The 25,857-nt window shown below is 46.5% G+C and overlaps 1 protein-coding gene across 1 annotated transcript in view; it reads right to left on the bottom strand.

Annotated features, from left to right (window-relative positions):
* LOC115110832 (adhesion G protein-coupled receptor E5-like) overlaps positions 1 to 24,004 on the bottom strand; it is a 36,302-nt gene extending 12,298 nt beyond the window's left edge. Inside the window, exons 1-5 of the mRNA XM_029636755.1 lie at positions 23,606 to 24,004; positions 3,920 to 3,997; positions 2,023 to 2,205; positions 629 to 781; positions 256 to 477 (exon numbers count right to left, since the gene is read on the bottom strand). Coding sequence (XP_029492615.1) covers positions 256 to 477; positions 629 to 781; positions 2,023 to 2,205; positions 3,920 to 3,997; positions 23,606 to 23,636 — 667 coding nt within the window. The 5' untranslated portion in view covers positions 23,637 to 24,004. The remainder of the gene's footprint in view (positions 1 to 255; positions 478 to 628; positions 782 to 2,022; positions 2,206 to 3,919; positions 3,998 to 23,605) is intronic.
* Positions 24,005 to 25,857: the final 1,853 nt, after the last annotated feature.

Raw genomic sequence — 25,857 nt, 5'->3', positions numbered from 1 at the left:
AACCGATCAATTCACATAATATCAATTACACATTCTGGTCATAAAGAAAATAGTATCTGGTACTTCATGAGGAAGAGGAGCAATTGAGCAAAATACATCAAGGGGTATAGATAAAAAATATTTAATTTTCTTAAAATTCCCAGCTTTTCCACAAATCCCAGTTGAAATATTCCTGGAATTAGCAGGAAATCTGGAGGCCTCCAACCAGGATTTCTAGAAAACCCATCCAGGGTGATAATACAATTCCTCCCATACCTTTAGCACCTTGAGCATCCTCACTGTCTGTGGTTGCTGTCTGGTCTGTGGTGGCTTTCTGATCTGTTATTTCCTCACATGATTCTTTATTCCCTGTGAATTGAGCTTTGCCAGACTTCAGGCCAAACTCTGGATTGCAGACACAGGAGTAGTTGCCTAGTGTGTTGACGCACTGTGTATGCTTCCCGCAAATTGTGATGTTGTCCACACACTCGTTTCTATCTACATGTGGGTAAAAACGACCATTAGGAAAAGGAAACTCTCACCATTTCATACAGGATGACATCCTGTATATGCCTGATATGCTCTCTGGATGTACTGTACACATCTTTTGATATTTAGTGTTAATCCCTAGTTTTCTTTGGCATCTTACCTTCACACGTGACTCCTTGGCCAAATATAAATTTTTCCACTCCAGTACTGGTGACAAAGCCCTCATTGCAGATGCAGAAGTAGGACCCTAATGTATTGTTACACTTGGCATTGGGACCACAGGTGTCCTTATTCTGCAAACACTCGTTGATGTCTTGAGGCACAGAGAAAGGAATAGTCAGTCACACCTCAAATGCAAACGTAGAATATACACTGAACAAAAATATAAACGCAACATGTAAAGTGTTGATCCCGTGTTTCATGAGCTGAAATGTTGTGTACACATTTGTTTACATCCTTGTTAGTGAGCATTTCTCCTTTGCCTAGATAATCTGGCATATCAAGAAGCCGATTATACAGCATGATCATTACACAGGTGCACCTTGTACTGCGGACAATAAAAGGCCACTCCTAAATGTGCAGTTTTGTCACACAACACAATGCTACAGATTTCTCAAGTTTTGGGGGAGCGTGCAATTGACTTCAGGAATGTCCACCAGAGCTGTTGCCAGAGAATTTGTTTTTTTCTCTACCAAAAGCCACCTCCAATGTTGTTCTAGAGAATTTGGCAGTACTTCAAACTGGCCTCGTGATCGCAGACCACATGTGTGGCGTTGTGTGGGCGAGTGGTTTGCTGATGTAAACATTGTGAACAGAGGTGGCGGTGGAGTTATTGTATGGGGAGGCATAAGCTACGGACAACGAACACAATTGCATTTCATCTATGACAATTTGAATGCACAGCGATACTGTGACGAGATCCAGAGACCCATTGACGTGCCCTTCATCAGCCGCCATCACCTCATGTTTCAGCATGATAATGCACAGACCAATGTCGTAAGGATCTGTACACAATTACTTGAAGCTGAAAATGTCCCAGTTCTTTCATGGCCTGCATACTCACCAGACATGTTGAGCATGTTGGGAATGCTCTGGATCAACATGTACAACAGTGTGTTCCAGTTCCCGTCAATATCCAGCAACATTCCACAGGCCACAATCAACAGCCTGATCAACTCTATGCGAAAGAGATGTGTTGTGCTGCATGAGGCAAATGGTGGTCACACCAGATACTGACTGGTTTTCTGATCCACGCCCCTACCCTTTTGTTAAGGTATCTGTGACCAACAGATGCATATCTGTATTCCTAGTCATGTGAAATCCATATATAATGGCCTAATTTATTTATTTCAATTGATTGATTTCCTTATATAAACTGTAACTCAGTAAAATATTTTAAATTGTTGCATGTTGCGTTTATATTTTGTTCAGTACAGTATAGTCACTATAGCAAATAAGTGTATGGATTCCGAAATTGCAGCAGTGCTGTGATCTCTGGCCAGGACTGCAATGTATGTAAATGCTATAAGGTAACTAAAAAAGAGAGTTGTTTACCTTGACATTTTTCAGGTGAGAGAGCTGTGAAGTTCATCCGCTGTGATGATGATCTGAACCCAGGAGCACATTGACAGTAGAAGCTTCCATTGGTGTTGATGCATGCTGCATTCTCACCACAGATATGTGGTGTTTCAGTGTCATTGTTATAGTCATCACTAGGAGGATTACACTCATTCTCATCTGGGGTCAAAGACAGAGGCATTGAGAAAGTGTGAAGAGAGGTAGAATGGTTGGGGAATGGGAATGGTCATTCAAAATATAAGAGAGATATACAGTTGAAGTCGGAAGTTTAAATACACCTTAGCAAAATACATTTAAACTCAGTTTTTCACAATTCCTGACATTTAATCCCCTGTCTTAGGTCAGTTAGGATCACCACTTTATTTTAAGAATGTGAAATGTCAGTAGTAGAGAATAATAGTAGAGAATGATTTATTTCATCTTTTATTTCTTACATCACATTCCCAGTGGGTCAGAAGTTTACATACACTCAATTACTATTTGGTAGAGTTGCCTTTAATTTAAAAAAAACTTGGGTCAAACGTTTCGGGTAGCCTTCCACAAGCTTCCCACAATAAGTTGGGGGAATTTTGGCCCATTCCTCCTGACAGAGCTGGCGTAACTGAGTCAGGTTTGTAGGCTTCCTTGCTCGCACACGCTTTTTCAATTCTGCCCACAAATTTTCTATGGGATTGAGGTCAGGACTTTGTGATGGCCACTCCAATACCTTGACTTTGTTGTCCTTAAGCCACTTTGCCACAACTTTGGAAGTATGCTTGGGGTCATTGTCCATTTTGAAGACCCATTTACAACCAAGTTTTAACTTCCTGACTGATGTCTTGAGATGTTGCTTCATTATATCCACATAATTTTCCTACCTCATGATGCCATCTATTTTGTGAATTGCACCAGTCCCTCCTGCAGCAAAGCACCCCCCCAACATGATGCTGCCACCCCCGTGCTTCACGGTTGGGATGGTGATCTTCGGCTTGCAAGCCTCCCCCTTTTTCCTCCAAACATAACGATGGTCATTATGGCTAAACAGTTCTATTTTTGTTTCATCAGACCAGAGGACAATTCTCCAAAAGTACGATGTTTGTCCCCATGTGCAGTTGCAAACGGCAGTCTGGCTTTTTTATGGCAGTTTTGGAGCAGTGGTTTCTTCCTTACTGAGCAGCCTTTCAGGTTATGCCGATATAGGACTCATTTTTACTGTGGATATAGATACTTTTGTACCTGTTTCCTCCAGCCTCTTCACAAGGTCATTTGCTGTTGTTCTGGGATTGATTTGTATTTTTCGCACCGAAGTACGTTCATCTCTAAGAGACAGAACGCGTCTCCTTCATGAGAAGTATGACGGCTACGTGGTCCCATGGTGTTTATACTTGCGTACTATTGTTTGTACAGAGTAACGTGGTACCTTCTTCAGGCGTTTGGAAATTGCTCCCAAGGATGAACCAGATTTGTGGAGGTCTTGGATGATTTCTTTTGATTTTCCCATAATGTCGAAGCAAAGAGGCACTGAGTTTGAAGGTAGGCCTTGAAATACATCCACAGGTACACCTTCAATTGACTCAAATCAGAAGCAGGATTTTCTGGAATTTTCCAAGCTGTTTAAAGGCACATTCAACTTAGTGTATGTAAACTTCTGACCCACTGGAATTGTGATGCAGTGAATTATAAGTGAAATAATCTGTCTGTAAACAATTGTTGGAAAAATTACTTGTCATGCACAAAGTAGATGTCCTAACCGACTTGCCAAAACTATAGTTTGTTAACAAGAAATTTATGGAGTGGTTGAAAAACTAGTTTTAATGACTCCAACGTAAGTGTATGTAAACTTCCGACTTCAACTCTATATAGAAGATATAATACAAGACAGACATGTACATACCAATGCAATGTTTCCCATTTGTATAGAATCCTTTAGGACAGCCTGATGCATGTTCCATCAGCAGGGCAAGGTGAAGAGCTGCAGAGTAAGTAACAGGCAGATTCTCCAATACGTTATCCCATTATCGTATGGTCAGTGCTATCCTGGATACTTGGAACATCCCTACCCTAAAGCCTAACCTTAACCCTCACCTTACCCTAACCTTCACCCTTACCTTTTTACATTTCAAATTCAATATGGTAGGGATGTCCCAAGGATCCTGGATAGCACAGAACATTAATGGTATTGGGGGAGTGCCCTGAACATGTGTAATATTGACAAGTACATGACAAAACTACTTGTGTAGAACCAACCTTTGACTATGATTGTAAGGTTGTAACCTTAATCAGTTGGAGAGGTTTCAGGCACAGACACTTGCAGCAATAATTTGTAAAGGTTTAAAAGGTTTTATCTCTCTCTGTTCAAAAAGGTATACCCCCTATCTGGATTTCAGCAGATTGTTCCTACGGCAACTGTGCTCACAGGATATGCCCATAATAACCCCTGAATTGCACACGGCTGTCCGGAGGTGACCATTTCCTCTTTACCAGGAAGCCATCACCTGGCATGGGACTGTGTGATAATGACTGTAAACCTCCTCAGTCTGTATGATAGTAAATGGGGAGTCAGTCCATTGTGGTAATGGGTGGAGAGAAGAGGCAGCAGTAGTGTGGAATGTTGTGGTCACAGAGAGAGTCTTCTTAAACGATCTGTTGGCACTGTTTAAGTTCCACTTTTATTGTGCTCTCTGTTTCACTCTAACTAGTAAAAAATATTAAGAAAAAACGTTTTTTAAATAGTGTAACTTTTCATTGAGGAACCATCTGTCAAACAATGTTCTCTGATACAGTAGCTTTGTTCTCTCCCTTCACAACCCTCCATTTATCCTTTTCCACTCCATCTGCCAACCAGACTGACACTAACTTTCCAGCTGCTACCACTGAACTGAGTAGCAGAATGGATCTACCGTGTTTTCCCTCCACAGATAACTGTTTTGCTAGAGTGTGACAGTTGACATCAGGGCTTGTCATTATTCTACCCTTAGGTGCCTCTCAAGGCATATAATCTATTTCCCCTTGCATAGCTTTCAAGATGGCGCTGATAGACATGGTCGCCCTGTTCATGGCTCCTTTTTATGTTATTTCTCACCTTATTAGCTCAGAACGTCCTTTGCATTATTACATACAGCCAGAAATAACTTTTGAATATTAGAGCGGCGGTAACTTTGATCCTTTGTTTTTACCCCCCCAAGGCAATTCCACTTATCCCAGTGACTGCTCCAGGATGCTGCCGGTGGAGGCGTTAATACCACCCACTGCTCCCGAGTACTCGCTAATGTTCAGTCCCTGGACAATAATGTAGACAAGTTTAGGGCGAGGATCTCCTTCCATACTGTCCCCTTCCATACAGCCAGCTGTACATTGCAAAGACAGGAATAAAGAACTCTCCGGGAAAAAGAAAGGCAGAGGTGTATGATAAACTACTCATGGTATGATTGTGGTAATTTACAGGAACTCAAGTCCTTTTGTTCACCCGACCTAGAAATTCCTCACAATCAAATGCAGTCTGCATTACCTCCAGAGAGAATTCTCTACGGTCATCATCACAACCGTGTATATTCCCCCTCAAGCTGATACCATGACGGCTTTCAAGGAACTACACTGGACTTTGTGCAGACTGGAAACCACATATCCTGAGGACGCATTTATTGTAGCTGGGGACTTTAATAAAGTAAATCTGAGGAAAACACTACTGAAGTTTTATAAACACATCGTCTGCGTCACGCGAGTTTCAAAAACTCTCAACCATTGCTACTCTCCCTTCCGGGATGGCTACAAGGCCCTCCCACGCCCAAATCAGATCACGCCTCCATCCTGCTCCTCCCTTCCTATAGGCAGAAACTAAAACAGGAAGTAGCCATGGTAAGGACTATTAAATGCTGGTGTGACCAATTGGAATCCATGCTTCAAGATTGTTTTGATCACGCGGACAGAGATATGTTCCGGGTTGCTTCTGTGAATAACACTGACGTATACACTGACACGGTGACTGAGTTCATTACGATGTGCATAGGGGATGTTGTTCCCACTGTGACTATTACGACTGTGGATAGATGGCAGCATTTTTGCAAACCACCGCATTTGACCATGGCAACGTGACTGGGAATATAGTTGAGTACAAACAGTCCAGTTATGCCCACTGTAAGGCATTCAAACAGGCACAACGTCAGTACAGAGACAAAGTGAAGTCGCAATTGAACAGCTCAGACACGAGACCTACAGTGGTGGAAAAAAGTATTTAGTCAGCCACCAATTGTGCAAGTTCTCCCACTTAAAAAGACGAGAGGCCTGTAATTTTCATCATAGGTACACTTCAACTATGACAGACAAAATGAGAAAAAAAAATCCAGAAAATCACATTGTAGGATTTTTTATGAATTTATTTGCAAATTATGGTGGAAAATAAGTATTTGGTCACCTACAAACAAGCAAGATTTCTGGCTGTCACAGACCTATAACTTCTTCTTTAAGAGGCTCCTCTGTCCTCCACTCGTTACCTGTATTAATGGCACCTGTTTGAACTTGTTATCAGTATAAAAGACACCTGTCTACAACCTCAAACAGTCACACTCCAAACTCCATTATGGCCAAGACCAAAGAGCTGTCAAAGGACACCAGAAACAAAATTGTAGACCTGCACCATGCTGGGAAGACTGAATCTGCAATAGGTAAGCAGCTTGGTTTGAGGAAATAAACTGTGGGAGCAATTATTAGGAAATGGAAGACATACAAGACCACTGATAATCTCCCTCGATCTGGGGCTCCACGCAAGATCTCACCCCGTGGAGGTCAAAATGATCACAAGAACGGTGAGCAAAAATGCCAGAACTACATGGGGGGACCTAGTGAATGACCTGCAGAGAGCTGGGACCAATGTAACAAAGCCTACCATCAGTAACACACTACACCACCAGGGACTCAAATCCTGCAGTGCCAAACGTGTCCCCCTGCTTAAGCCAGTACATGTCCAGGCCCGTCTGAAGTTTGCTAGAGAGCATTTGGATGATCCAGAAGAAGATTGGGAGAATGTCATATGGTCAGATGAAACCAAAATAGAACCTTTTGGTAAAAGGGACAAAGAATGCTGAGTTGCATCCAAAGAACACCATACCTACTGTGAAGCATGGGGGTGGAAACATCATGCTTTGAGGCTGTTTTTCTGCAAAGGGACCAGGATGACTGATCCGTGTAAAGGAAAGAATGAATGGGGCCATGTATCGTGAGATTTTGAGTGAAAACCTCCTTCCATCAGCAAGGGCATTGAAGATGAAACGTGGCTGGGTCTTTCAGCATGACAATGATCCCAAACACACCGCCCGGGCAACGAAGGAGTGGCTTCGTAAGAAGCATTTCAAGGTCCTGGAGTGGCCTAGCCAGTCTCCAGATCTCAACCCCATAGAAAATCTTTGGAGGGAGTTGAAAGTCCGTGTTGCCCAGCAACAGCCCCAAAACATCACTGCTCTAGAGGAGATCTGCATGGAGGAATGGGCCAAAATACCAGCAACAGTGTGTGAAAACCTTGTGAAGACTAACAGAAAACGTTTGACCTCTGTCATTGCCAACAAAGGGTATATAACAAAGTATTGAGATAAACTTTTGTTATTGACCAAATACTTATTTCCCACCATAATTTGCAAATAAATCCATAAAAAATCCTACAATGTGATTTTCTGGATATTTTTTCCTCATTTTGTCTGTCATAGTTGAAGTGTACCTATGATGAAAATTACAGGCTTCTCTCATCTTTTTAAGTGGGAGAACTTGCACAATTGGTGGCTGACTAAATACCTTTTTGCCCCACTGTATGTGGCAGGGACTCCAGACAATCACGGATTATAAAGGGAAAACAAGACGTCTTGCTACCTGACAAGCGAAACACCTTTGCCCGCTTCAAGGGAATCACAGCGCCGTGGACTATAAGCTCTCGTTCTCTGTGGCCTACTTGAGTAAGACATTTAAGCATGCTAACGCTCGCAAGGCTGCCGGCCCAGACGGCATCCCTAGCCGCATCCTCAGAGCATGCACAGACCAGCTGGCTGGAGTGTTTACGGACAGGGGCACGACAAGGGTGCGTGATCAGCCCCCTTGTGTACTCCCTGTTCACCCATGACTGCGTGGCCACGTTCGTCACGTTCATTTGTAGATGACAAAACGGTGATAGGCCTGATACCAACAATGACGAGACAGCCTACAGGGAAAGGGTTGAGGGCCCTGGGGGAGTGGTGCCAGGAAAATAACCTGTCAATCAACTTCAACAAAACAAAGGAGCAGATTGTGGACAGCAGAGAGAGCACGCCCCCATCCACATCGACGGGACCGCAGTAAAGAAGGTGAATAGCTTCAAGTTCCTTGGCGCACACATCACTGACAATCTGAAATGGTCCACCCACACAGACAGTGTGGTGACAAAGGCGCAACAGTGCCTCTTCAACCTCAAAAGGCTGAAGAAATTCGGCTTGGCCCATAAGACCCTCACAAACTTTTACAGATGCACCATTGAGCGCATCCTGTCGGACTGTATCACCGCCTGATATGGCAACTGCACCGTCCACAAAGACAGGGCTCTCCAGAGGGTGGTGTGGTCTGCCCAATGTATTACATTTTATTTTATTTGATACTTCTAAATTCTAAAGAATTTGACATAAAAGGTTTCAGCCATTGAGACACTAACTAACCAAATGCACCTAAAGAGGGATAGTTGCCTCACCTCAATTAGCCACCCCTTGCAACGTGTCATCAAAGACTTCCTGTCTTCTTCACGGCAGCGAGAAATCACACTGAATGTTATCACCTTGCTGTGATGTCATGGCAACAAGGATATTGTTTTTCTCTCAAAGTGTATGTGTGTGCATACATGTGTGTGTTTTTGTGTTTGTGTGTGTACATAAACATGTGTGAGTTTCAAATACCATATGGGTGAGGGGTGTGAGTGTTATCAGACTGTGGGGTGCTTCAGGGGAGATCAGAGTATAGATTAGAGGTCGACCGATTAGGACCAAAAAAAGCAGATACCGATTAATCGGCCAATTTAATTTATTTGTAATAATGGCAATTACAACAATCCTGAATGAACACTTTTATTTTAATATAATACATCAATAAATGTAGCCTCAAGTAAATAATGAAACATGTTCAATTTGGTTTAAATAATGCAAAAACAAAGTGTTGGAGAAGAAAAGCTAAAAATGCTAACATTTAAGTTCCTTGCTGTCACGCCCTGGTCTTAGTATTTTGTGTTTTCTTTATTATTTTGGTCAGGCCAGGGTGTGACATGGGTTTTTTATGTGGTGTGTTTTGTCTTGGGGTTTTTCATAGGTATTGGGATTGTGGCTTAGTGGGGTTTTCTAGCATAGTCTATGGCTGTCTGGAGTGGTTCTCAATCAGAGGCAGGTGTTTATCGTTGTCTCTGATTGGCAACCATATTTAGGCAGCCATATTCTTTGAGTGTTTCGTGGATGATTGTTCCTGTCTCTGTGTTAGTTTGCACCAGATAGGCTCAGTCACTTTGGTTTTTTCCTTTTCAATTGTTTTGGAAGAGAAGAGAACGAGCGCCATTCTCCTTGCGGAGATGGTGCTAAATACATCAACACGGTCGGTCCCTGGGATTGGGCTGGCCAACACGATTCGGTTTGCTTGGAAGGAAAAGGAGTTTGAGCCTTTAGGACGGGAATCTTTTGGAAGGATAATATTGATGGGGATTCTAAAGCTGACGGTGAAGGACGTGTTTTGTTTCCAAGGCAACTCGTTTGAGGGAGCATACGACGTGGCACTATATACAGAGGAGAAACACGATGATATCCTGAGAAGGGCAAGAGCAGTGAGAGGTGAGAGGCCGATGAGCCACTGAAATAACAAGCCTGGCGAAGAACAACTTTAGGGTTGTAAACTGTCAACATTTACAACCCATACGTTAAGGACGAAGAGGTGAGGGCTTTTTTGGGGAGATACATGGATAACGTCTCCTCAGCAAGGCACCTCAAAGACTCCTTGGGTTTTGGAATGGGAGGAGAGGCTTCCAGGCCCTCCTCAGAGAGGACCCAAAGGGACATGGTGGCTACCTCCATCCTCCTGCTATGTTCTCCCTAGGGGCTGACAGGGGACGTTGTTTTATGCACGTCAGCCCCCATTTTGCAGACGCTGTATGGCCTACGGACACATATTCGCCTCATGCAGCACAAGAAAATGCAGATTTTGTGATCTGAGGAACACGAGGCGGGGATTGTGACAAGCCTAAGGCGTTCCACAGGTGTGGCTCGTCAGCACACCTGTGGCGGGGTGCCCGGCCCATCAGAGGTCATATGCGTCTGCTGCTGGGGGGGAGCAGGAGCGGGGGATGGGGAAGAAGAGGAGGGAAGGAAGCACGCCTCATGACCAGAGTATCAGGTCCAGAGGGGAAGGCCACAAGGAAGGAGGAGGAGCCAGAAGCGGCGGATGGAAGAGAGAAGGAAACGGAAGGCACGGGAGTAGGAGAACCAGGAAAAGCGGCGGAAGAAGGCAACCGAGTGGAGGAGCATGAGAGAGAAGAAAGCGAGGGAGGAGTGTTGGAGAAGGAGACGGTGGAAGAGCAAGTGGACTGGGGGAAAGTGCCCTGGTGGAAGAGATGAGGGGTATGGTGGAGGAGCTGGCAGGGGGGGGTGGTATCTCTTCACTGCCGCCATCACCAAAGAAGAGAATGAAGAGGAGGGGCGATTGGCCGACAGTGAGAGGGAGGGGATGGCCAAGAGAGTGATGGGGGTGGGAGAAACCTCTGGGTTGCTGCTGGTTTCCCCAGGCCCTCAACTTCTGTTGGGTGGGGACACACCTAACAAGACTCAGGACTGGGTACAGGAGGAGGTGGGGAGTTTTTTGTTTGGGGACTCAGCCTCCCCAATTTTTTTCCAAACCAGCTGCAGCACTGGGGAAGGGGAGGAGTGTGGGGGTAGACCCAGGGTGCAGGGCACCCCGGGCCAAACACTATTCCTGCATCCTGGGTTGGTGAGATGGAGGAAGAGGGGGGATGTCGGGAGTACGGATGGTGTTCTCACCGGTAGATATGGAGCAGGGGAGCATCGGGTGAGTCTCCTGTTTTTTTTTTTCTGTCTGGGTTTAGAATTTGAGTGTATTACATGTTTTTATTTTATTCTTTCATGGGGTCTAATTTTACTTTTGTTAGTTTAAATGTAAGGGGTTTAAGGGATTTTGTTAAGAGGAGGGCGGTTTTTAGTTATTTGGAGGGTGTGGGGTTTGATTTTGTTTTTTACAGGAGGTTCACCTGAGGGATGGAGGGGATGTTATTAGGTTTAAGAGGGAGTGGGACAAGGGGGAGTCGGTTTGGGGTGTTGGGGGTGCACTCATCGGGGGTAGGGATTTTGTGTGGGCACAGGGAGGTAAAAGTGGAGGATTCTTTCGTGGTAATGCAGGGGAGGGTTATAGGGGTGGATGTCACGATAAGGGATTGTAAATTTAGATTAGTGGTGGTGTATGGGCCACAGGTGGTGGCAGACAGAAGGGAGATGGTGGACTGTCTGACGCCCCTGTGTGTCACAAATAGGAAATTAGTGATAGGGGGATTTTAATACAGATTTAGGAAGAGGGGGATAGCAGTGCGGGCGCCATTGCCAGGCTAATGGCTTGCCATGGTCTGGTAGATGGTGGTCTGCACACTACTCCGAAAATGGACGGTCCTACATGGCGTAACTCCAGGGGTTGAGCGGAGGCTCGACTATATTTTTGTACCCAGGTCTTTGGGTAAGTTGTCTGGGCGGCTGTTGCCTGTTTTCTTTCGGATCACGACGGGGTGCTCCTGCAGGTGGGGTCGCCAGTCTGCCTCTTTGGTAGAGGGTACTGGAAGCTAGATCGGGATGTGCTGGAGGAGCAGGCTTTTGTTGACGGGTTTTATGGTTTCTTTTGGAGGCTTGAGGGCCTCCGGTCCATGTGCGAGGGGGTGTTAGAGTGGTGGGAATTAGTTAAGGTGAGGATTAGGGCTTTTATAATAGGGTATTGCAAGAGGAAAAAAAGGGAGGAGAGGAGGGAGGTGGATCGTATCCAGAGGTTAATTGAACTTGAATACGAGGCAGGCAACCTCGGCGGGTCGATTGACTGGGAGAGATCCGCAACCCTAAAGGCGCAGCTCAGGGAGTTGCAGGAGCGGAAGGCTCGAGCTTTCCTTGAGCGAGCGCATAGTGGCTTTCTAGAACATAATGAGACTTGTTCTGCTATGTTCTTTAAGTTGGTTAGGGCAAGACAGAGTAGGAAGGTAATGCATGGTGTTAGGAAGAAAATGGTAGTATAGTTAGAGAACCAGAGGATATGGTCAGGGTGACAACTGATCATTTCCAAGGTTTATTTAAGGAAAGGGAAATAGATGTAGAGCAGGGAAATGTGTTTTAGAACACTTGTCCAGGCGGTTGCCGGAGGACATTAGAGAAGTGATGGAGGCCCAGATCTCACTAGAAGAGGTTGAGAGCGCTCTTAGGAGGATGGGAAAAGGGAAGGTGCCTGGGATAGATGGGCTGCCGGCTGAGTTTTATCTCAAGTTTTGGGGTATACTTGGACCAGTGGTCCTCGAAGTCTTGAAGGCCATCCTTGAGACGGGGGTCCCGGGGGGATCAATGGCTGTTGGTGTGCTGTCACTTTTATATAAGAAGGGGGAAGTAACAGACCTTGGCAACTGGCGGCCGTTGACCATGCTGTGTGTAGATTACAAGCTACTTGCAAAGGTTTTAGCAGACCGGTTGCGCACAGCCCTTCCCTACGTCGTTCATGAGGATCAGACGTGCGGGGTAGAGGGCCGCTCTATTCGATGGAACCTACAGTTAATCAGGGACTCCATCGCTTGGGTTGAAGATAGAGGTCTGCCTTTAATGGTAGCAGCGCTAGATCAGGCGAAAGCCTTCGATCGCGTGAATAGATCCTTTTTATTCAGAGTGTTAGGTCGATTAGGATTTGGGGAGAAGTTTATAGGATGGATTCGTACATTATATGTCGGAGCGGGGTGCCGAGTTAGTGTAAATAGTCACTTGGGTGATGTTTTTGACCTCTCGTCTGGGGTCAGGCAGGGTGCCCACTCGGCTCTCCTCTTCGTTCTGTACATGGAGCTCTGGGGCTGCCATTAGGGCAGACACAGGGGTGGAAGGTTTGCTGATCCCTGGAAGTGGTGGGCTGCGTGTTAAGATGACGCAGTACGCCGACGACACTTCCTTGCTGTTGTGCAAGGACTCGTGCCTGACAAGGTCCCTTGCCATCTTTGGGGATTTCACCCGAGCGTCGGGAGCAGTTCTGAACCATGCAAAGTCTTCAGTCAAGTTTTTCGGAAGATGGCGCGGTAGAACGGATGTGCCTGGGGGGTTATCTCTCTGTGAGGGGGCCCTGAGGATTCTCGGGTCCATTTTGAGACCTCCGGCTCAGCGACGCTAAACTGGAACATGCGTATCGCAGTGGTACAGAGGAAGCTAGCAATGTGGAAAGCTAGGTATTTGTCTTTTATGGGCAAAGTCCTGGTCCTAAAGGTGGATGTGTTGCCGTCTCTTTTGTATTTGGCATACATCTACCCATTGCCGGCTTGTCTGAGGAGGCCTCTAGTGAGGCTTGTGTTTCAGTTTATGTGGAGTGGCAGGTGCGAGTGGGTCGCCAGGGCACGCATGATCTGTCCCATCGGGGAGGGAGGTAGGGGGTACCACATTTCCCCCTCAAGCTGGACTCAATTTTTGTTTCCTTCTTGTTAACGGAGCTTGCTCAGCCAGTGATACACCCGTCCGGTTACCTCCTGCGGGTGTTTTCTCGTATCAGGCGAGAAGCATAATGGTGTGGTCTAACACGGGTCCTCGGGCGGAACAGCTGCCGTGGCACTTTGGTCATGCGGCCAAGTGGCTGCGTGCGCACCCTGAGGTTGAAGTTGCCTGAGTAGGTTTAGATCACAGGCACCTGTACGAGGAGGTCAGAAGGGCAGGGAGTCCGGCGCCTGTAGTGGGCATCTCGGAAGTGGTCTGGGAGGGAGTGCAGGCGCGGGGTCTGGATAACAGGCTCAAGGACCTGAATTGGTTGAGCCTTCATAAGTGTTTGCCGGTACGTTCCATCTTGTACCGGTATAATTTGGTGCAATCCCCCACCTGTCTAAGATCCTCTTGTGGCAGGGAGGAGACTGTGCGCCATGTCTTTGGGACTGTGCCTTTGCCGGAGTAGTATGGGCTAGGGCACGGGTGTTGTTAGGTTTGGTAAAGGGGGATTTTGTATTGACGTGGGCCAGGTTAGAGAGGGGTGTAGGGAGAGCGAGAGGGACGGATAGGGACAGGTTTCTGCTCTGGCTTCTCATGAGTCTCTTTAAACGGGGGCTGTGGGAAGCAAGGCAGAACATGGTGAAGACAGGGAAAGATTGGGGGTGGAAGGGATAGTGAGGAGGGTGGAAGGAGATTTGAGGGGAGGATGAAGAGGGAGGAGAGGAAGTGGGGGCAGCATGCTGCTCGGGAGAGGTGGAAGGGGGTTTAGGGCTGGGTGTCATTTAGATTTGTAAGAGGATAGATTAGGGACGGGGAGATAGGGAGAGGTATTTTGTAGGGTAACGGGGAGGGAAGATGCTCCCCTGAGGTTTTGTTTGGGGTTTATGTTTTAGTTTAATTAGTTTATTTAAAATACCATTATTTGTGTATGTATGTAAATTATGAGTTGTAAAGAATGAATGGTATTGAAGATAATAAACTATTTTTATTAAAAAAAAAAAAAATAGGCTCAGTCACTTTGGTTTTTTCCTTTTTCCTTGTTTTGGAAGAGAAGAGAACGAGCGCCATTCTCCTTGCGGAGATGGTGCTAAATACATCAACACGGTCGGTCCCTGGGATTGGGCTGGCCAACACGATTCGGTTTGCTTGGAAGGAAAAGGAGTTGGAGCCTTTAGGACGGGAAACTTTTGGAAGGATAATATTGATGGGGATTCTAAAGCTGACGGTGAAGGACGTGTTTTGTTTCCAAGGCAACTCGTTTGAGGGAGCATACGACGTGGCACTATATACAGAGGAGAAACACGATGATATCCTGAGAAGGGCAAGAGCAGTGAGAGGTGAGAGGCCGATGAGCCACTGAAATAACAAGCCTGGCGAAGAACAACTTTAGGGTTGTAACTGTCAACATTTACAACCCATACGTTAAGGACGAAGAGGTGAGGGCCTTTTGGGGAGATACATGGATAACGTCTCCTCAGCAAGGCACCTCAAAGACTCCCTTGGGTTTTGGAATGGGAGGAGAGGCTTCCAGGCCCTCCTCAGAGAGGACCCAAAGGGACATGGTGGCTACCTCCATCCTCCTGCTATGTTCTCCCTAGGGGCTGACAGGGGGACGTTGTTTTATGCACGTCAGCCCCCATTTTGCAGGCGCTGTATGGCCTACGGACACATATTCGCCTTGTGCAGCACAAGAAAATGCAGATTTTGTGGATCTGAGGAACACGAGGCGAGGGATTGTGACAAGCCTAAGGCGTGCCACAGGTGTGGCTCGTCAGCACACCTGTGGCGGGGGTGCCCGGCTCGTCAGAGGTCATATGCGTCTGCGGCTGGGGGGAGCAGGAGCGGGGGATGGGGGAAGAAGAGGAGGGGAAGGAAGCACGCCTCATGACCAGAGTACAGGTCCAGAGGGGAAGGCCGCAAGGAAGGAGGAGGAGCAAGAAGCGGCGGATGGAAGAGAGAAGGAAACGGAAGGCACGGGAGTAGGAGAACCAGGAAAAGCGGCGGAAGAAGGCAACCGAGTGGAGGAGCATGAGAGAGAAGAAAGCGAGGGAGGAGTGTTGGAGAAGGAGACGGTGGAAGAGCAAGTGGACTGGGGGGAAAGTGCCCTGGTGGAAGAGATGAGGGGTATGGTGGAGGAGCTGGTGGGGGGGGGTGGTATCTCTCCACTGCCGCCATCACCAAAGAAGAGAATGAAGAGGAGGGTGCGATTGGCCGACAGTGAGAGGGAGGGATGGCCAAGAGAGTGATGGGGGTGGGAGAAACCTCTGGGTTGCTGCTGGTTTCCCAGGCCCTCAACTTCTGTTGGGTGGGGACACACCTAACAAGACTCAGGACTGGGTACAGGAGGAGGTGGGGAGTTTTTGTTTGGGGACTCAGCCTCCCCAATTTTTTCCAAACCAGCTGCAGCACTGGGGAGGGGAGGATTGTGGGGGTAGACCCAGGGTGCAGGGCACCCCGAGCCAAACACTATTCCTGCATCCTGGGTTGGTGAGATGGAGGAAGAGGGGGATGTCGGGAGTACGGATGGTGTTCTCACCGGTAGATATGGAGCAGGGGAGCATCGGGTGAGTCTCCTGTTTTTTTTTTTCTGTCTGGGTTTAGAATTTGAGTGTATTACATGTTTTTATTTTATTCTTTCATGGGGTCTAATTTTACTTTTGTTAGTTTAAATGTAAGGGGTTTAAGGGATTTTGTTAAGAGGAGGGCGGTTTTTAGTTATTTGGAGGGTGTGGGGTTTGATTTTTGTTTTTTACAGGAGGTTCACCTGAGGGATGGAGGGGATGTTAGTAGGTTTAAGAGGGAGTGGGACAAGGGGGAGTCGGTTTGGGGTATTGGGGGGGTGCACTCATCGGGGGTAGGGATTTTGTGTGGGCACAGGGAGGTAAAAGTGGAGGATTCTTTTGTGGTAATGCAGGGAGGGTTATAGGGGTGGATGTCACGATAAGGGATTGTAAATTTAGATTAGTGGTGGTGTATGGGCCACAGGTGGTGGCAGACAGGAGGGAGATGGTGGACTGTCTGACGCCCCTGTGTGTCACAAATAGGAAATTAGTGATAGGGGGATTTTAATACAGATTTAGGAATAGGGGGGATAGCAGTGCAGGCGCCATTGCCGGGCTAATGGCTTGCCATGGTCTGGTAGATGGTGGTCTGCACACTACTCCGAAAATGGACGGTCCTACATGGCGCAACCCAGGGGGTTGAGCGGAGGCTCGACTATATTTTTGTACCCAGGTCTTTGGGTAAGTTGTCTGGGCGGCTGTTGCCTGTTTTCTTCGGATCACGACGGGGTGCTCCTGCAGGTGGGGTCGCCAGTCTGCCTCTTTGGTAGGGGTACTGGAAGTTAGATCGGGATGTGCTGGAGGAGCAGGCTTTTGTTGACGGGTTTTATGGTTTCTTTTGAGGCTTGAAGGCCTCCGGTCCATGTGCGAGGGGGTGTTAGAGTGGTGGGAATTAGTTAAGGTGAGGATTAGGGCTTTTATAATAGGGTATTGCAAGAGGAAAAAAAAAGGGAGGAGAGGAGGGAGGTGGATCGTATCCAAAGGTTAATTGAACTCGAATACGAGGCAGGCAACCTCGGCGGGTCGTTTGACTGGGAGAGATCCGCAACCCTAAAGGCGCAGCTCAGGGAGTTGCAGGAGCGGAAGGCTCGAGCTTTCCTGGAGCGTGCGCATAGTGGCTTTCTAGAACATAATGAGACTTGTTCTGCTATGTTCTTTAAGTCGGTTAGGGCCAGACAGAGTAGGAAGGTAATGCATGGCGTTAGGGAAGAAAATGGTAGTATAGTTAGAGAACCAGAGGATATGGTCAGGGTGACAACTGATCATTTCCAAGGTTTATTTAAGGAAAGGGAAATAGATGTAGAGCAGGGAAATGTGTTTTAGAACACTTGTCCAGGCGGTTGCCGGAGGACATTAGAGAAGTGATGGAGGCCCAGATTTCACTAGAAGAGGTTGAGAGCGCTCTTAGGAGGATGGGAAAAGGGAAGGTGCCTGGGATGGATGGGCTGCCGGCTGAGTTTTATCTCAAGTTTTGGGGTATACTTGGACCAGTGGTCCTCCAAGTCTTGAAGGCCATCCTTGAGACGGGGGTCCCGGGGGGGGGGGATCAATGGCTGTTGGTGTGCTGTCGCTTTTATATAAGAAGGGGGAAGTAACAGACCTTGGCAACTGGCGGCCGTTGACCATGCTGTGTGTAGATTACAAGCTACTTGCAAAGGTTTTAGCAGACCGGTTGCGCACAGCCCTTCCCTACGTCATCCATGAGGATCAGACGTGTGGGGTAGAGGGCCGCTCTATTATATGGAACCTACAGTTAATCAGGGACTCCATCGCTTGGGTTGAAGATAGAGGACTGCCTTTAATGGTAGCAGCGCTAGATCAGACGAAAGCCTTTGATCGCGTGAATAGATCCTTTTTATTCAGAGTGTTAGGTCGATTAGGATTTGGGGAGAAGTTCATAGGATGGATTCGTACATTATATGTCGGAGTGGGGTGCCGAGTTAGTGTAAATAGTCACTTGGGTGATGTTTTTGACCTCTCATCTGGGGTCAGGCAGGGGTGCCCACTCTCGGCTCTCCTCTTCGTTCTGTACATGGAGCCTCTGGGGGCTGCCATTAGGGCAGACACAGGGGTGGAAGGCTTGTTGATCCCTGGAAGTGGTGGGCTGCGTGTTAAGATGACGCAGTACGCCGACGACACTTCCTTGCTGCTGTGCAAGGACTCGTGCCTGACAAGGTCCCTTGCCATCTTTGGGGATTTCACCCGAGCGTTGGGAGCGGTTCTGAACCATGTAAAGTCTTCCGTCAAGTTTTTCGGAAGATGGCGCGGTAGAACGGATGTGCCCGGGGGGTTATCTCTCTGTGAGGGGGCCCTGAGGATTCTCGGGGTCCATTTTGAGACCTCTGGCTCAGCGACGCTGAACTGGAACATGCGTATCGCAGTGGTACAGAGGAAGCTAGCAATGTGGAAGGCTAGGTATTTGTCTTTTATGGGCAAAGTCCTGGTCCTAAAGGTGGGTGTGTTGCCGTCTCTTTTGTATTTGGCGTACATCTACCCATTGCCGGCTTGTCTGAGGAGGCCTCTAGTGAGGCTTGTGTTTCAGTTCATGTGGAGTGGCAGGTGCGAGTGGGTCGCCAGGGCACGCATGCTCTGTCCCATCGGGGAGGGAGGTAGGGGGGTACCACATTTCCCTCTCAAGCTGGACGCAATTTTTGTTTCTTTCTTGTTAACGGAGCTTGCTCATCCAGTGATACAACCGTCCGGTTACCTCCTGCGGGTGTTCTTCTCGTATCAGGCGAGAAGCGTAATAGTGTGGTCTAACATGGGTCCTCGGGCGGAACAGCTGCCATGGCACTTTGGTCATGCGGCCAAGTGGCTGCGTGCGCACCCTGAGGTTGAAGTTGCCCGAGTAGGTTTAGATCACAGGCACCTGTACGAGGAGGTCAGAAAGGCAGGGAGTCCGGCGCCTGTAGTGGGCATCTCGGAAGTGGTCTGGGAGGGATCACCTGAATTGGTTGAGCCTCCATAAGTGCTTGCCGGTACGTTCCATCATGTACCGGTATAGTTTGGTGCAACCCCCACCTGTCCAAGATCCTCTTGTGGCAGGGAGGAGACTGTGCGCCATGTCTTTTGGGACTGTGCCTCTGCCGGAGTTGTATGGGCTAGGGCACGGGTGTTGTTAGGTTTGGTAAGGGGGGATTTTGTATTGACGTGGGCCAGGTTAGAGAGAGGTGTAGGGAGAGCGAGAGGGACGGATAGGGACAGGTTTCTGCTATGGCTTCTCATGAGTCTCTTTAAACGGGGGCTGTGGGAAGCCAGGCAGAACATGGTGAAGACAGGGAGATATTGGGGGGTGGAAGGGATAGTGAGGAGGGTGGAAGGAGATTTGAGGGGGAGGATGAAGAGGGAGGAGAGGAAGTGGGGGCAGCATGCTGCTCGGGAGAGGTGGAAGGGGGTTTAGGGCTGGGTGTCATTTAGATTTGTAAGGGGATAGATTAGGGACGGGGAGATAGGGAAAGGTAGTTTGTAGGGTGACTGGGAGGGAAGATGCTCCCCTGAGGTTTTGTTTGGGGTTTTTGTTTAGTTAAATTAAAATACCATTATTGGAATATGTATGAAAATTATGAGTTGTAAAGAATGAATGGTATTGAAGGTAATAAATTATTTTTTTTACAAAAAAAAAAAAGATAGGCTGTTTAGGTTTTCACATTTCTTGTTTTGTATTGTTCGTTTTTATCTTCATTAAAGATGTATAAAAATTACCACGCTGCATTTTGGTCCACCTCTCCTTCAACGCAAGAAAACCGTAACAGAATCACCCACCAACCAAGGACCAAGCGGAGTGGTAAAGGCAGCAGCAACAGCAGCAGCAGGAGAAGCAACACGTGCAGCAGGAGCAACAGCAGCAGCAGCAAAAGCAGCAGCAGGAGGAGCTAGCACGGCAGAGCGGCTGGAAGCCCGAGAGGCAGCCCCAAAAATGTATTGGGGGGGTGGGGGCACAGGGAGAGTGTGGCAGAGTCAGGAGTCAGACCTGAGCCAACTCCCACTATTTACCGTAAGGAGCCATGGATGGAATTGGAGCTGTCGGCGAAGCTGAGTGCTGAGTCTGAAAGTGAGGATGTATTGGACAGAATAGAGAGAAGGCTGTTGGTTTGGCATAGTATGCAAGGCATTCGACCCTGAGGTGCGTGTCCCCAGCCCGGTACCACCAGTGCCGGCACCCCGCACCAGGCTGTCTCTCCGTCCCATCAACACAGGTGCTCCCGCCTGTTCTGCGCTGCCGGAGTCTCCCGCTTGTTTAGCGCTGCCAGAGCCTTCCTCCTCTACAGCGCTGCCGGAGTCTCCCGCCTGTTCAGCGCTGCTGGAGTCTCCCGCCTGTTCAGCGCTGCCAGAGCTGCCAGTCTGCATGGAGCAGCCAGAGCAGCCAGTCTGCATGGAGCAGCCAGAGCTGCCAGTCTGCATGGAGCAGCCAGAGCTGCCAGTCTGCATGGAGCAGCCAGAGCTGCCGGTCTGCATGGAGAACCCAGGGCTGCATGGAGCAGCCAGAGCCGCCAGTCTGCATGGAGCAGCCAGAGCCGCCAGTCTGCATGGAGCAGCCAGAGCCGCCAGTCTGCATGGAGCAGCCAGAGGCGCCTGTCTGCATGGAGCAGCCAGAGCCGCCAGTCTGCATGGAGCAGCCAGAGCCTCCAGTCTGCATGGAGCAGCCAGAGGCTCCAGTCTGCATGGAGCAGCCAGAGCCGCGAGTCAGCCAGGATCTGCCAGATCCGCCAGTCAGCCAGGATCCGCTAGTCAGCCAGGATCCGCCAGGATCTTCCAGATCCGCCAGTCAGCCAGGATCCGCCAGTCAGCCAGGATCTTCCAGATCCGCCAGTCAGCCAGGATCAAATGTCAAATCATAGACTTAATTCTAACATAATAACACACAGAAATACGAGCCTTAGGTCATTAATATGGTCAAATACGGAAACTATCATTTCGAAAACAAAATGTTTATTCTTTCAGTGAAATATGGAACCGTTCTGTATTTCATCTAACGGGTGGCATCCATAAATCTAAATATTCCTGTTACATTGCACAACCTGATGACAACATTATCACAACATTATGTCATAATTACGTAAAATCCTGGCAAATTAGTTCTCAACAAGCCTGGCGGACCAAACTGTTGCATATACCCTGACTCTATGTACAATGAACGCAAGAGAAGTGACACAATTTTCCTAGTTTAATATTGCCTGCTAACTTGGATTTTTTTAAAACTAAATATGCAGGTTTAAAAATATATGCTTCGGTGTATTGATGTTTATGGTTAGGTACATTTGTGCAACGATTGTGCTTTTTTTGCAAATGCGCTTTGGTTAAATCATCCCCCGTTTGGCGAAGTTGGCTGTCTTTGTTAGGAAGAAATGGTCTTCACACAGTTCGCAACGAGCCAGGCGGCCCAAACTGCTGCATATACCCTGACTCTGTTGCACAGAACGCAAGAGAAGTGACACAATTTCCCTAGTTAAAAGAAATTCATGATATCAGGTAATATTAACTAAATATGCAGATTTAAAAATATATACTTGTGTATTGATTTTAAGAAAGGCGTTGATGTTTATGGTTAGGTACACATTGGTGCAATGACAGTGCTTTTTTTGCGAATGCGCTTGTTAAATCACCCGTTTGGCGAAGTAGGCTATGATTCAATGATAAATTAACAGGCACTGTATCGGTAGTCAGCCTGCCAGCAGTCTCCTCGTGGAGTGCAATGTAATCGGCCATGATTGGTGTCCAAAAATGCAGAGTACCGATTGTTATGAAAACTTGAAACTGTCCCTAATTAATCGGCCATTCTGATTAATCGGTCGACCTCTATTATAGAAACCACTGTTAATAAAGGCCAAGGAACAGAGTCTAGGATGAAGAATAGGGAGAGTGTCTCTCTCTGGCGGTCTCTCTGTCTACTACTAATTCCTCTGAATGTGCTCCTTCAGGCTTTTAGTCCTCAGATTCCCAAAAGTCATTCAGTGTTATGACAATGGTTTGTCCTTTAGGTTCCATTCAGTTCTGATGAGTGTCATTGTTTCCATTTTAAGAGCTGTGTCCCTATTGCTCTGTCTTACTCAATGAACCAGTAAAAAGTACTTGCTGATTTTCCACTTACTGGAAATAAGTTATAAATGCTAATGCCGTAAAAGGGATTCCACAAGGAAGCAAGACAGATCTATTAGCCACATGTAAAATAGTTGCAATAAACTGAACAACTCAACAATTTCAACAGGCTATTAACAGGATTTTAAATGGATTCCAACCTTTGCACACACAATGGCACAATGGTAAAGTAGTTAAGTAAAAATACTTTAATGTACTACTTAAGTAGATTTTTGGTGAATCTGTACTTCACTATGTATATTTTTGACTACTTTTACTTTACTACATTCCTAAAGAAAATAATGTACTTTTTACTCCATACATTTTCCTTCACACCCTAAAGTACTCATTGCATTTTGAATGCTTAGCAGGACAGGAAAATGGTCCAATTTACATCCTTATTAAGAGAACATCCCTGGTCATCCCTACTGCCTGGCGGACTCACTAAGGACAAATGCTTTGTTTGTACATGATGTCTGAGTGTTGAAGTGTTCCCCTGGCTAACCATACATTTTTAAAACAAGAAAATTGTGCCGTCTGGTTTGCATAATATAAGGAATCTGAAAGGATATATACATTTACTTTTGATACTTAAGTACGTTTAAAACCAAATACTTTTAGACTTTTACTCAAGTAGTATTTTACTGGGTGACTTTCACTTTTACTTGAGTAATATTCTATAAAGGTACCTTTAATTTTCATTAAGTATGACAATTAGGTACTTTTTCCACCGCTGACTCCAACATTCCGCTTTACTTAATAACATTTTTCAGTTGTTCCTAAATGTAGTTTCAGTTTATGTCAGAAATGATGTCTAATGCATTGTGAGAGTAGCCTGGTCCCAGATCTGTTTGTGTTTGGCATGTGACCATGACCATAGGGGTTGTCAAGACAGTAAGAACAGATCTTGGAGCAGGCTAAGCTGAGAGGTGTTCAACCCTGTAGTGACCTCCTGTGGGACCCTGATCATGATGACCTGCCAATGAATTTGCACGTTAGCATTTCAGGCAAATTCTAATTGAAGTCAAATTAACACTTAGTCTCCCATTGATATCAAAGCATAACTAAGTGAAAATTCAATTCAAGTTAGGATTTGCCTCTTCAAGTTCAACAGCCACATGTCTTTTACTTTACTCTTCATCTAACCATCCCCGACCAAACATAAACACTGTCTGATTTAGTGCTTTCTCTAAAAAACACACAACCTTCTCCATGGCAACATGATTTCTGTGTAAACAGTTTACAAAAAGGACTCACCCAGAATCAGGAGATGCAGTCTGCCTGTCATGGTGAAGAAGAATCTCACTATCTCTTCTATGAGAATCACAACGCACAAGATTAGACCAGGGCTGAAACTCTGCCCCTATCTGAACGGTCTATTCAAAAGTGTGATAAAGATCCGTCTTCTCTTCTTCTCAGGAGTTTCTCAGGGTTGTTTTACTGAAGAAAAATGGCACCCGTAACCATCAACTCAGTCAAGCTTCTGTCTAGTAGATTGAGTTCTGCTGACATCACCAGATGAGTGAGAAAATGACAAGTAGTCACTGTGCTCTCATCACTTGCCTAGAACTCTCTGTCTCTGACTCGCTCTCCTTCTCTTCCACCCTGTGTGTTTGACTGTGGTGGTCTGGGCTGTGTCTGGCTCACTGACATACTAAGAGGTTTCTGGGAAGAGTTTCAGTTGAGCCGCTGGTGTTGAGTCACGCCCCTGAGACAGTGAGGGGGGGAAATGAGGTTGGAGAACGAGGATGGGGGTTTTGCAACTGCTGCTATTGATTTTTTTGTTGTTGATCTCTGCTCTTTAGGGTTCCATGACAACAACACAACCTAAACTGGCCTCTCTCTCTTTCTCTCTCCAATTTAAGGGGCTTTATTGGCAAGGGAAACATGTGTTTACATTGCCAAAGCAAGTGAAATAAGTGTGTACTCTCTGTTTAGGGCCAAATAGCATTCTAGTTTGCTCAGTTTTTTTTGTTAATTCTTTCCAATGTGTCAAGTAATTATATTTTTGTTGTCTCATGATTTGGTTGGGTCTAATTGTGTTGCTGTCCTGGGGCTCTGCGGGGTGTGTTTGTGAACACACTCTCTCTCTTTTTCTCTCCCCAAAGGAATGGAGACATTTCAAATGTCATATTACGGATATATACTGTGCTGTAATGACGTGCAAATAGTTTCCACCCCCTCACTTTCTATCTACAACCTTGTTTTCCACTTCCTCCACTCTATCAGACTGTATGGTCTAAATTGAATCAGACATTAAGGAGTCTGGGTAGTGAGACTGTTCATTGTGATACAGAACACTGCTTGGACACACTCCCATAGGCTGTGGTTGTCTATTAATGGTGGTGATGACAAATATATGGTTCTCTCCTTTTCGTCTTTGAGCAGATGGCGTCTGTTCATACTGATAACAATGTAACAATGTAGTGTAATATACAAAGCTCCCAGTAGAATCCACTAACAATGGACATAAAAAACAAGCCATTTTCTTTTTGGGAACTGTGCGTAAATCAAATATTTCGGTTTAAAGTAAACATTTTATTTTAAACTTATTTTTTATATTTTTTAAGTATAGGACAGCACAATTTAGCTTTTGAATGACAGAAAACAGAATAGTCATCCACACAAACCACAGGTTTACCACAAGTTTAGAACGTGTGGTTTATTTGGTCCACACAGAAAATGCACATTCAACATTTTACTCAAAGGAACAATATCATCATCGCTGTTGTGTCACAATCATAATCAATTTCTTTAGGATTTTAACTATTAATGCCACTATTCTATTTCTTAAACATTCGTTGTCATTCTATAACACATATTCAACAGTATATCAACTGTACTTCTGCTAGTCTTGCTAGTACAGTTATGATTTGTCTTAGAAGAGGAAGAAGGAGGGCTGAGTGCAATGTGGCGTTTCTGACAACGTTATAGAGACACAGTGTTCTTTTTGGTTATGGTGTTGTCAACACCTTAGTGGCACGCCTCACCACTGTAGACACTTCATTTGATGACAGGAAATGCGGTTGAGGAAATACAGATGAGCTTTGTAATTGACATAAATTCATTGAAAACCCACACTAACACGGTTATTTTAACAGTATTCCACTTTTCATGTAGCCTCATTTTGACCTGCCTATAAGGACACAGGGCGTGACCCAGATGCAGACACGGGAGGCAGATGATTTGAGTCTCTGATACTTATTAGTTTCCAAGGGGCAGGCAAGAGAATGGTCGTGGACAGGCAAAAAGATCACAATAAGGTCAGAGTCCAGGAGGTACAGAGTGGCAGGCAGGCTCGAGGTCAGGCAGGCGGGTTCAGAGTCAGGGCATGCATGGGTCAAAACCGGGAGGACTAGCAAAAGAGAGAATAGAAAAAGCAGGAGCACGGGAAATACACACTGGTTGACTTGACAAGACGAACTGGCACAGAGAGACAGGAAACACAGGGATAAATACACCGGGGAAAGTAAGCGACACCTGGATGGGGTGGAGACAATCACAGATCA

This window comes from Oncorhynchus nerka, linkage group LG26, assembly GCF_034236695.1.
Source record: "Oncorhynchus nerka isolate Pitt River linkage group LG26, Oner_Uvic_2.0, whole genome shotgun sequence".
In the NCBI taxonomy this organism is placed as follows: domain Eukaryota; kingdom Metazoa; phylum Chordata; class Actinopteri; order Salmoniformes; family Salmonidae; genus Oncorhynchus; species Oncorhynchus nerka.
This window is presented reverse-complemented; position numbering and strand designations above follow the sequence as displayed.